Raw genomic sequence first — 13,054 nt, 5'->3', positions numbered from 1 at the left:
GCTCATAGTGTAATGACGCCATTCAAGACCATTGGTCCCGCCCACTGCCACTCGGAGTGCTCTCCCATTGGCTGAAACGCTCTGACGATTATGGGATGAGTAGTTTTTTCACTCTTGCGATATAATACAGTCTTGTACCCAGCATGTTTTTTTTTTTCTTTTTTCCTACCTCTGAATCAAATGTTTTATGGTCACAATTCTCTAACTGGCCAGTTGGCTTGGTTCCAGGCTTAAAACTCATGTTTTTTTTAAAACTGACTGAGAAAAAATAATGATGAAATTCTCTTCCAGAACCCACGGTGACATCACGATGTCACGTGACTGTTGAGCTCTCTGCCTCCCAGACATAAACAACAAAACACGCTTTCTGCTGTCATCATGCAGCTGTCATATAGTCTTTGAAAGGCAACATCTCCACCAGTGGCACACTATATCAAAGTGGCACATCGCTATTTATATATACAGGAGACAACTGTGTCTGGGGGAAAATAAACGAAAATTGTTCATTTTGAACATAAAAATAATTAAATATACCAAGTATTGATAAAGACCAAATTAGTCTTGCAAGAAGAGCCTGTGCCTTGAGTCAGACTACCTCTCAAACAAACGTCGGTGCCCACACAGAGAGAGAGAGAGGCGAATGAGAATGAAGATGAAGGCGCTGAAAAGAAAGCAGTAAACCATCTATTGTTTCATCTGGTTTCTGCACGTTGTTGACTTCTGCAGATGTACAGTACAGATAAGTGATAAGGTCATTATTGTGGCCTGGGAAGAAAAGGGAGATGGAGAGAGAGATAGATGGAGGGGTTGACTGAGGAAGAGGAGGAAGCAGAGGGGAGAGAGGGATGGCTTAGGTCCCTCTTGTTCAATCTGCTTGTCTGAGTTGTGCTTGGATATGATGGGGTTTAGTGATAAGAACCCAGGTCATTAATGTGAGAGAGAGATTGAGAGGAAAGAAATAGGATAGCAGAGAGAGCGAGGAAAGAGAGAGAGATTGAGAGGAAAGCGAGGATAGGAGAGAGAGAGAGAGATTGAGAGGAAAGCGAGGATAGGAGAGAGAGAGAGAGAGAGAGAGAGATTGATGCTGCACTCATCTCGTTGCGTGGATCCGACTTGTCAACTGAAATGACTCCATTGATTCCATGAAGACACAGCACACAGAAACATTTGGTTGAGGCCGCAGAGTGAAATGGATAAAAAATGAAGGAGATGGATGGAGAGACGGCATGAGAAACTAGAGGGCACTCTGGAGAGTGCATACCTCCTCCACGCCGTTACGGGAATCCATGTGGAAATGATTGTAAGCGCCTTTTTGTGATGGTCATGGCCCCCTTTTGGCTAGTGGGCGTGGAAAGTTAATCAGTTCATCATTGGCCCATGACCAACCTTTCTGCAACGTTTTGTGGTGTTACGTGAATCCGTGTGGAAAGTTAGGTGGCTTTTTGTGATTGAACACGTCCATTATAGCGCCCCCTGTTGGCCAGTGGGCGTGGAAAGTTAATCACTTCTAAGTTGGTCAGTCACCCCATGTACATGTGAGTGTTTGTGTTGCTGTTACAATGTGTATTCTGGGCGACTGAGCGGCTGTAGCGGTCACTAGCATTGTAGCGCTAGCTAAGTAGCAACGATGGCTGTACCGCTCTTTGTTGGGCATGCAGATTGAAAATAAAACCATGTACATTCCTATAGACAATAATAAATGGCCTAAACTGCCAAAATGTTGCCATATCCCTTTAAAATGAAGTTTATTGAGCGTGCAAATGCATGTGAAATGTGTATAGTTGAATAGAGAGAGAGAGAGAGAGAGAGAGCGAGCTAATGATGCTTTTTCAGTAAAACCATGTGAGGACAATAGCATCATTCCTTTGTTAACATTGTTACAAGAGATTGATGGCCCAAAGTTTAAACATCAAATTAGATGCAAATTACACAATTAATTACACCATAATTGATTGATTGTTTTCCAGCATAATTAAGGGCTTGAGTACTATTTCTGAGCCACTCTTTTACCCCTAATTATTTTTTACGTGCCTCAGGTAACAGCCCGCCGAGCTCGGGTGCAAATATATCACTATTCTTCCCCACCTCTGGTGCAAAGCTATTAAAAGATGAAGCGGGAAGGTTGAAGGATAGATTGGAAAATAAATGAAAATCTACACAATAGCTGAGAAAGAGAAACACAGACGAATAACTAGATAGATAGATAGATAGATCGACAGACAGACAGACAGACAGACTTCGACATGCAGACTGGAGGAGCTGGGGATCTTTTGAAACACTGACCTGATTAGTGGACGACTCGCTCTACCTCCTGAGCCACAGTGATTGTTGATATCTTGATCAATAAGTTTTGATGGTGTGGCCACTAGGGGCACGTGATATCATCACCGATGACATCACAATTCCTCGAGTGACATCACTGATGACTCGAGTGACATCACTGATGATGACATAATCACAGATGACATCGCAATTGCTCTGTGCGTAAGTCATTTGTGACACCGCAGAAGAAGAAGAAGCCCTTGTCTCCGCACCTCTCTAGGCTGTGTAGAGCTAGCCAGGTGAGACAGCGGCTTGGACTCCACACCAGCACCCTGTGTTTTAACACGTCAGCATCACGCTGGTCTGCTCGTCTGAGCCAACACATCACGTCACGTATCAGGAACACGCTGGACACCGTCTCTAAAGCTGTGGCTGAGACTCATACAGAACTTCTGTCCAAAATCGCTCGACTCAAATCGAATGCTTTCCATGCAGGTAAAGACGTTGAGGCCACTGCTGAAGTGACAAAGGCTGAGGAGAGCACAATCATGCCTACTGCTCCTGCCCATGTTGCTCCTCCCCCTTCCACAGCTACGACACCCAACGCTAACACTGAGAGGAGGACCGAGAAGAAAGTTGACAATGGTGACAATTCCTCTCAGGGTCAACAAAATAGAGGCCTAATGCCATTGTCTGATAAAGTAGCACCTGCCTTGGCTGCTACAATTGACCCAACCTCACCTAAGAAGGGCTCAGGACACTATCTGTCCGACGTAGGGACTTATATTGCACCCTTGGTCCCTAGGTTCAGAGCAGCACAGTCCAACATTGCTACAGTGGAGGAAAAGAAGCCTGAGGAGGCATCAGCAAAACAGGCTGAGGGACCAATCAATAAGAAGCAAAATGCTGCAGAAAAGAAAGCTAAAAGACTTCTACTCCAAAGGCAAAAGATCACTACCAGGGTGAGTGTGGACAATCGAACGCGGGCCCTGGTCCAGGCTCTCCACAGAGTGTCAGACGTAAGGGTCTACATCAACAGGGTGGAGGACCTCAGCTACCACCTTCTAGAGTTCCCAGAGACCCGGGAGGTAGCAGTCGAGGAGAAAGCTATCCCATGTCTGCTGCGTCTGAGACGCGGCAGTGACCTGGGCCTGAGGGCAGCAGTTAGAGAAGCCCTCACTCTGGTGGGCTACCATAACCCTGTCAAAGGCCGAGGCATACGGGTCCTGTCTATAGATGGAGGAGGGTTAAGGGGAGTCATTGCCCTTCAGACTCTACACAAACTGGAAGCCCTGACAGGCAAACCCATTTACCAACTCTTTGATTATATTTGTGGGGTTAGCACAGGTGCTATTCTAGGCTTCATGGTGGGCCTGTTCCAAATCCCACTGAAGGAGTGTGATGATCTGTACAGGAAGTTGGGCTCGGATGTTTTCAAGCAGAACGTTGTCATCGGCACGGTGAAGATGGGCTGGAGCCATGCCTTCTATGACAGCGAAACCTGGGAGAACATCCTCAGAGAGAAAATGGGCACTGATCTCCTTGTGGAGACATCAAGAAACCCCAAATGCCCCAAGGTGGCAGCAGTGAGCACGATCGTGAACCGGGGCACTCCTTTGAAGGCCTATGTGTTCAGGAACTACAACCTGCTACCCGGGGTGCGCTCCCACTACCTGGGGGGCTGCCAGCACCAGCTGTGGCAGGCCATCCGCGCCTCCTCAGCTGCTCCAGGGTATTTTCAGGAGTTCTCCTTGGGGAATGATCTCCACCAGGATGGTGGTTTGGTGTTCAACAACCCCACTGCACTGGCCATCAATGAGTGCAAGTGCTTGTGGCCCAACACGCCCTTGGAGTGTGTGGTCTCACTTGGTACGGGTCGTTTCGAAACCCCTGGCAGGCACAGCACCACCCACACCAGCCTCAAGACCAAGCTCACCAATATCATTAGCAGTGCCACCAGCACTGAGGAGGTTCACACTATGCTCGACACCCTCCTGCCTCCCGACAGCTATTTCCGCTTCAACCCCTACTTGAGCAAGGAGTTCTCCTTGGATGAGAGCAGGCAGGAGAAGCTCGACTTGCTGAAGGCCGAGGGTATGCGCTACTTGGAGAGGAACGAGGAGAAGCTCAAGAAGGCTGCACACTTCCTCGCCCGGGAGAAAGGCTCTGTCCAGAGGACGGCCGAGTGGGTCAGACTCAGGGCCGACATGTATAATGTTCTGCCCTCCCTCTCTTCAAGGCTCTAGCTCCAACACAACCCACTCATACCTCACGTGGAGACTTGTCCCTCACTCTAAATCAACTCATGTTACTATGGCTACTAGACTACGATACACTAGCCATTGGCTAGTGTATCGTAGTTGTGACTCCTGGAGCCGTAGGTGTATCTGGAAAATATTGTCATATATGTAAAGGTAGGTAGTGTGTCTAACATGCCAAACACTGCCCTCCTCCTCACTCCACGCCTAAAGACTTTAATGTGAAGTTAGTATTGATGTATCTCTATCTCACCTCTATGGCAGTTAACATGTATCTGTAGCTATCATCCACTGTGGTTGGGGACACTTTGACATAGGATCGGTTCAAAATCACAGGACCGATGTGGGGAGTTTCGGAACTCCCTGAATGCCGACAGTGGTGACCAGATGTCCCCGATTTTCAGGGACAGTCCCCGTTTTTGGGGACATGTGGAGCTTGATTTTAGTAGCCCTGCAGAAGAAGTTCATCCAGACTGTTGTTGCCAAGGAAGCATTTATCAGTTGTACCTGTTCTTTCTCCTTTTAAAAGATGTGTTACAACAACCTCACACAACTGCATTTATTCATACTTTCACAGAAAAATACAGAGATTGTTTGCTGAATGAATGAATATGCTGAATGCAGTTTTCATTATTAAACTCCAATCCCTCTAAACTACAAAGTCAAAAGTCACCCGGAAGGATCCTCATTAACAGCCCACAGTCCTGTGTTTGAAAATAACCGTTTATTGATCACACTTTCTCTTCTTTCTTTGAAAGTTAAAGTGTAATACGTTGCCATGGTAACCTTAATATATGCCGGATGAAGGCAGTATAGGTTTGTCTGGTAATGTGGGTAGTGTGGGTTTTGGTGACTGCTGAAAATATGAGATAAATGAAGAGGAGAAGCGGGCAAAATTAAGAACGCTGAAATGATATGCAGCAAAATCAGAGGGGGAGCCAGGGAAAAGAGGAGAGCAAGGGAGGGAAAAAAACTATGAGAAATTATGAAATAATAAAAATAATTTCCCGAAAATGTAATAACACCAGAATATTTTGCACTTAACTTGATCGAAAATGTAATAAAACCCAATAATGCGTTGCCATTAATTTTTACAGCCATTTTTTATCACTTTAGCAATAATGTAATAAAATGTCCTGACTGATATTGTAATAAAGTTTTTACCGATGATCTAATAATACCTTTCAGGTGGGTCATTTATTTTCAAAACTGATGATGTAACAATTTTGAGGGATAATGACCAGCATGGGTAAGTAAGGGCGCCTTTGTTTCCCATTTATATAGGGATTTTAGTTTAATGCATCTTTGCCTGATGATAACGGTAAAAAAGGGGGGGGGATCGTTTTTCCCCCCCTTGTTATTTTTGGTTCTCGCTTAAACCGAATGTTTTATGGTCACTCGAGATTCTCTGGAAGGCTTGGTTGGTTCAACCCTTAAAATTCGTTATACTGTATTTGGATTGATTGAAATGTCTATGGAGAAAATGGACGCGGAACTTACTTACAAATTACGTCACGAAAAGTCACGTGCCTGTTGAGCTCTATTACCATGTTAGCAATCCAGAGAAGCTCCGTTGGTTCTTGCTGTAGGGTAAAACCTCTCACCACAGCAACTTGTTCCAAGTTGGTTTATACATAAGCTATATTGTCCAATGGTACTGTTAGGCTACATAAAAATGGCCACCTCGCCGACCATCCTGGAACTTGTTTTGAATGGCAATGACTGTTCTATCCATTCGAGTTCTGTGGTTAAAACCTGTTTGGCAGCAAATATTAACATTCATGAAGAAAATATGAATCATGAATATGAATTAAACCAACACGTGTCCATCAATCTATTGTGAACCCAAAGTAACATGATAACCTGAAACTCAACAATAACAAGCAGTTTAACACTCTCTCTCTCGCTGCTCTATGTTCACCTTCTCCTATGTGCATCAGAGCTAATGAAAAGCAGAAACAATAATCCCCCCCTTCAGCATCAAAGAGTTTATACCCCCCCTCCCCCTTCAGCATCAAATAGTTTATAACCCCCCCCCCCCCCCCCCCCAGCATCAAAGAGTTTATTTTCAGATGAATTGTGGAGCAAGTTATCTTAAGGAGGCGAGGCAGCCTCACTGTTTCTCTAATCAACACACAGTCGAGCGCTCCTTAATGCAAGGTGAGAAGAAGCATGTCTAACAATAGAGGTGAAAACAGAGCCGGAGCCTGGAGACACCTTTCAAATGGCCGACGCCTTGCTTCATACCCAGGCACTGGCACTGTGGCACGTGTTGGAGCCGTTGGTACATCATTGCTACAGTACATTTCTTCATTATGCATTGTGAGGAATTTTGCGATCACTTTCCTGGATGTCAGTTGATGTCATGTCTTCTTGTGGAGAAAGTGACTGAAGTCGAATTGATTAGGCCAGTGGTTCTCAACGTGGGGTCCTAGGGACTAGGGCTGGGCGATATGACCAAAATCTCATATCCCGATATAAGTCATTTCATATCCCGATACCGATATATATCACGATATAGCCTATTTTCTGTCAATTCTATTTATAGTTTATATAAAATGACCACATGGCCATTTATTTATGTAGCAGTTGAACCAGTTAAAATGTTGTCAAACCTCACAAAGGATACATGCATTCAGAATACAGATAAGCATGGCTATTATTTACAACACAAATAATAATAATTAGCTGCAGGGCAGTAGAATGAAACACAAACTGACCCATGCCACCAGTTCGATTTTCAAAGAGGACACTAGCATTTGATGTGTTTGCACTAATTTGGAATCATATCTAAAAGCGGACACTAGGCGGCAGTATTTCTTTAGTCAACGTCAAAATACCTACATGTTCAGTAGAAGAAGAATAAAACGGTAGAAGAAGAAGAACAACGTTAACTAACACAACTCACACAGGGAAAGCTAAAAGCTAAAGCTAACGACAGACGTTTTGTTGTCAGCCCTCAAGGGATTTCCTTGGGATGATGAGAGGAGATGTTTTGCCAGGTTTAACGTTAGGACACACGCAAATATGGATCAAACGCGGACTTAACACAGCGCAAATGCCTGGGTAGGCTAGGCGGACGGAGTGGAGGTAACATCTCCCTGCTCTTTAGCCTACACACGGCTGATTTGTGTCACTTATAAAGGGACAAGGGGCTTGTTGACACAGTCTGGTGCGTGTGTGGACTGTGGACGTGACGGAATGAAGAAAGCACAGCGTCATCCAAATGACGGACAATATTGCCGTAAAGAGTGTGATTTGCAACACAACGATATAAAAGATAGAGCATCATATCATACGAAATACATTTTCTATCGTCCAGACGAAATATATCGTCATATCGCCCAGCCCTACTAGGGACCACCATGGGTCCTTCAGGAGGTTCCCAGGGTCTTAGTTTTTAGTTTAGTTTATTACGTTTATTTGTCAGGGACCATGTGCAAAAGATAACATTGATCTCAGAGAGAAAAGATGCTTTGCACCAGATTATAGCAAATTGATATTTTCCATCTGCAGTCCCAGGGCAGGGTTGCCAGCACAAACAACAATACAATATATTACAGGGTACATAACAGATATCAACACATCTTCGTTATACATTATACATATCACTACAAATCATACACACATAATCACAATTTATATACACTACACAGGGTATAGATATCACATTATGCAGGCCCAGAGTAAACTTCACCATTATCTAATTTACAAGAAGTTACTAGAAACATGTAGAAAATGGCTGGTTTTGATTTCACTGTGATCTCTTTACCTAATAGATACTTCTGGACAAAATCATATCCAACAATAAAAATATTGTGAGATTAGACAAATGGGAGTCCATGGCCCAGTGTGGACTAACCTAGGCCCAGTGTGGACTAACTTAGACCCAGTGTGGACTAACCTAGTCCCAGTGTGTACTAACTTAGGCTCAGTGTGTACTAAACTAGGCCCAGTGTCTACTCACCTACTCCCAAGTGTGTACTAACTTAGGCTCAGTGTGTACTCAGTGTGTACTAATTTAGGCCCAGTGTGTACTAAACTAGGCCCAGTGTGTACTAACTTATTCCCAGTGTGTACTAACTTAGGCCCAGTGTGTACTAACTTAGGCCCAGTGTGTACTAACTCAGGCCCAGTTAGGCCCAGTGTGTACTAACTCAGGCCCAGTGTATACTAACTTAGCCCCAGTGTTTACTCACTTAGACCCAGTGTGTACTAACTTAAACCCAGTGTGTACTAACTTAGACCCAGTGTGTACTAACTTAAACCCAGTGTGTACTAACTTAGCCCCAGTGTGTACTAACTTAGGACCAGTGCTGTGTAGTAACTTAGGCTTAGTGTGTACTAACTTAGGCCCAGTGCTGTGTACTAACTTAGGTACAGTGCTGTGTACTAACTTAGGCCCAGAGTGTACTAACTTAGAACCAGTGTGTACTAACTTAGGCCCAGTGTGTACTAACTTAGGACCAGTGCTGTGTACTAACTTAGGCCCAGTGCTGTGTACTAACTAACTTAGGCCCAGTGTGTACTAACTTAGGCCCAGTGTGTACTAACTTAGGACCAGTGCTGTGTACTAACTTAGGCCCAGTGCTGTGTACTAACTAACTTAGGCCCAGTGTGTACTAACTTACATATGATATGAAAGAGCTTGAGAATCACTGGATTAGGCTACATGATTATTTTTGATGTGATGAAATTACAGTGAAGGATATGCCCCCCTTCCTTTATGCCCTGCACACAGACGCACACACACACGCACGCACACACACACACACACACACACATACGCACACACACACACACACGCGCGCGCACGCACGCACAACTCCCAATAAAACAAAGTTATCCCCTGACCACTACTGTGGCCTTTTAAAAGCTGGACGTGGTGCACATTATCTCTGCTTCTAAGCACCCGTCACAGAGCATGCTGAAAAGTGCCAGCGCAGCTGAATAATACAGTAAATGGAAAGGGCTGTTGATGGAAAACAATACAATAAAGGAATAGAACGCTTGATGGAAGAGGTTGCTTCAATCCCTGGTGGGTCATTCAATTGCCGGTGCCCTTGAACACGCCGCTCTTCACCGGAATAACTTAGGATAAATGGTGCCGTTTAAGTCCAAATGAAATGGTGTGTGTGTGTGTGTGTGTGTGTGTGTGTGTGTGTGTGTGTGTGTAAATATTTCTAGGTTTTGAGTATAGAGTGCTACGCCCACTGCGGTTATACAAAAAGCAAACACAACAAATACAAAAAACAAGAGGTGCTTGCATGGACCGCTAATGTCCCACAATAATCACCATGATATAGTATTAAACATAATCAGTTATGCTAATGAGATAATTGCAAATATTATTTGCTGCATCCAACTCGAGACAACTTTTCAGACCCTGGAGACAATCTCTCAGAAGAGACTAACGCGACAAATCTGGAGACTTCTTCTGACATGGGATTAACATTACCAGCAAGCAGCAGTTGGTTAATTTTGGTTAATAAAAAAAAAATACAGTATATATATATTTTTTTTCTTTTTAATTAAAAAAATAAGAAATAATTCAAACATGGCAAATTACATTCGAACATGCCCCTCCTCCCCCACATTCTAAGTTAAATTCGAATTTTGAATAAAAAGTGACAGCCCTAGGATGAATTATTAGTGGATGCTATCCGCACAAGATAACATCGGCCAAATCATCCAGACTCCTGGGGCTTCTGGCTGGTAGATCGGCTTGCTATTGCTGTTTTCCCATACGAACAGCTGGCCTGGAGTGGCTCCCCAGCGCAACTGGGATAACGCATTCCTATTACAACTAGGCTACCCGCTTGAAGGTGTGTCTTTAACCGATGATGCGCTTGTCTCGAGTCGTAGCATTGGATATGGCTGTGTGACTGTCACTAGTCTCTAATGGTCAAAAAGTCGTGGATAAAACGGGATAAACATTGCATTTGCCACAGGTTATTCACAATAAAAGGCCTTCTGCTAGTTTGTCAGTGGAAAGCTTTTAATATGAAGGAGCAGCAGCAGGAAATGGGCAGCAGTAACGTATCACAGCTCTGATACGGCTGAAAGCAGTCGGGAAACGGTGAAATAAAGCCGATATCTCAAAGTACAAACAGAAACTGGAGAGAAACTAAACTTCAGAGATTCCTCAGAGAAGTTACAAAAGTACTGAGAGCTGAACACACACAGAGGCCTTTCTCTCTGCTCTCTGCACTCCAGCACAGACATGAGAGTTGTGATGTGATGACCCCCTGTGGTGTCACCTGGGAGTGTATTATTTCACCTGTTTTGTCTTTCCCATGGAGGTGACTTCATTGTAACTCAGCACACCTGGCCTCAGTGTCCTGGAGTTGTTTTACTGTTCCATTCACTCACTCTCCCTCTGCTTCTCCCCACAGACACCTGTCTGGTTTGGTTATGCTGATTTAGTTACAGTATATAGATGTTATTTGCGTTCATGCACCTTTCACACACACACACACACACACACACACGCACGCACGCACGCACACACACACACGCACACACTTCATATCTTCAGTTTTTGACACTTTTTTCTTAATTTTATTCAAAAAATATATGTTGTTAAACATTTATCATGGTGTGTCTCCCTTTTGTTGTGGCCACTTACAACAGCATGGCACAACCTATGCTGGCAACACAGCTGTTTGAGGGGGCGGGGCCAGGCCGGTCTGGCTTGCTGCAGCCTCCACACCAGAGTAGGTCCACCTTGGGTGGGTTGTGTGCACGGCCCGGCTTGATCAAACTGATCATGGAAAAGGAAATCAGCGCAATGTGGCATATAGGCCAGCCTGGGCAGAAACACCAGTGGAAAAGAGCCATATGTTAGCTAGATAGCATTTGTCCATGTTAGGAAGCAAGCTAACGTTATCTAACATTAGCCAGCTAAATTAAGCCACAATATCACAAAGTATTATCTCAGTCACTTTGGCTCCAACCAGCCTTTTATTGTGGTATAACACAGGTCTTCTGCAGAGAGCTTCATGGTAGAAGCTAACAGCGAGCTACTGTACCATACTGTAGATAATATAGCCAAAATACACATTGATAGCGCCTGGGCCAGTGCTGTTCTTTGGAATGATGCATCAACGCAGCAGTTGGACCTGTTGGACACCTTGTAATATGGAAGTGAACGGGGGAGCTCTGGTTTTTCTGGATAAAAATCACTATATGGTTTATATTTCTCAACCGATTTCAATGAGGTGTTTTTATATCCAAGGTTATAGACATATGCTCATTCAGTTTGAAATAACCTAGCGGGGGAAGTTTTTTTTATTTATATAAGAAACGAGGTAAGCTCAGGACAGCTCAGGTAAGCTGAGTCTTTCAGATAGAAATGAGCCCACAGGCTGTTTATAGTTATAGGCAACAGAGAAAGTTGTTTTTTTAGAGAAAGTTTAGTTTTTTTTTAAAGTTACGGTAGGCATACATCCTCATTCGCAAAAAATAAATAAAAAATGCTTAATACATTTAAATTGCTTCACAATTCTTATATATAGTACCTCTAATATGCAAATTTAGTTTTAAATGATTGGCGTAACACTGGTTCGTTAAAAACATGTTTAGACCACAAAGATGACTCGTATTGCACAATGTTTGGATGAATGAAATGGACAATAGGTAAATGGGATTCCAGTTATGTTAATCATTGTAATCACTGCCAAAGGTGATAGTGCATTGTGCTGTGCAGTTTCAGCAAAACAAAATCGTGTGAGGCAGGCTTTCACATCATTTGTTTTAATTTTGTTCTTGCTGTGTTTGTGTGGTGCTTACCCCACTCACACTCTTATTAATTCATGTCAGGCATTTTTATTATTTATAGTGTTGGCTGTTATTTGTTATTGTGTTATTGTCTGTAAAGCACTTAATTTCCAGCTCTGTTAGGTCACCCGCAGGGGTGCTCTTTACACTTGCTGAAAGATGCACCGCGATCGCACGTAAAATGGCATAGCTTTGGCCGAACACAATTCTGCTCACCCACTCACTCACATAGAGACATTTCACTGTCTTATTATAGGATAGGATTTGACTGTCTCTAGGCTACTTTAAACAGACTGCTGTCACGGTCAGATACAAAAATCGACCCAAATGCACGACAATGTCTGAATGCAAAACAATAACATAACTAAAAGAATGATTGAATCCAAAACCATGACAACTGCAAAATATGAGCAACAAATACCTTTGTGATGCTAAAGTTTGGTGAATATGTTATATCCTCTTCATGCCCCTTGGCCTTGTGCCTCTCCCTTTCTCTCCCTCCTCCACCTTCAATGTATAGCCCCTCCCCCCTCCTCCACCTTCAATGTATAGCCCCTCCCACCACCCATATTGTGTGTTGACTTAGCATTCATTGAGAAGAAGAGAAAAAGATTGGGAACATTAATAATTCCCAAAGCCATACCAACACATCAAAGGCAATGATCAATGTTTCATATGGCTTAGCGGCAGTTTCCACACAGCAGTCACAGCAGCAGCACGCGCTGTGTCTGCACAGCCTCTGAGCAAAACGAAAA

General features: G+C 43.8%; 2 protein-coding genes across 2 annotated transcripts in view; one reads left to right on the top strand and one right to left on the bottom strand.

Annotated features, from left to right (window-relative positions):
* The window catches only part of LOC310788667 (protein shisa-8), a gene marked incomplete at both ends in the record, with an annotated part of 198,836 nt that overhangs the window by 171,086 nt on the left and 14,696 nt on the right, over positions 1 to 13,054 (bottom strand). The window lies entirely within an intron of this gene.
* On the top strand, positions 1,628 to 4,508 carry LOC310787826 (calcium-independent phospholipase A2-gamma-like; the record flags this gene model as incomplete). Its single annotated transcript, XM_083649298.1, has 2 exons — positions 1,628 to 1,633; positions 2,508 to 4,508. The coding sequence occupies 2 exons, from the start codon at positions 1,628 to 1,630 to the stop codon at positions 4,506 to 4,508; spliced, it is 2,007 nt and encodes a 668-aa protein (XP_083505424.1).

This window comes from Poromitra crassiceps (assembly GCF_964638095.1).
Source record: "Poromitra crassiceps genome assembly, chromosome: 13".
Taxonomy (NCBI): Eukaryota; Metazoa; Chordata; class Actinopteri; order Beryciformes; family Melamphaidae; genus Poromitra; species Poromitra crassiceps.
The sequence above is the reverse complement of the archived record's forward strand: the minus strand, read 5'-3'. Positions and strand labels throughout refer to the sequence as shown.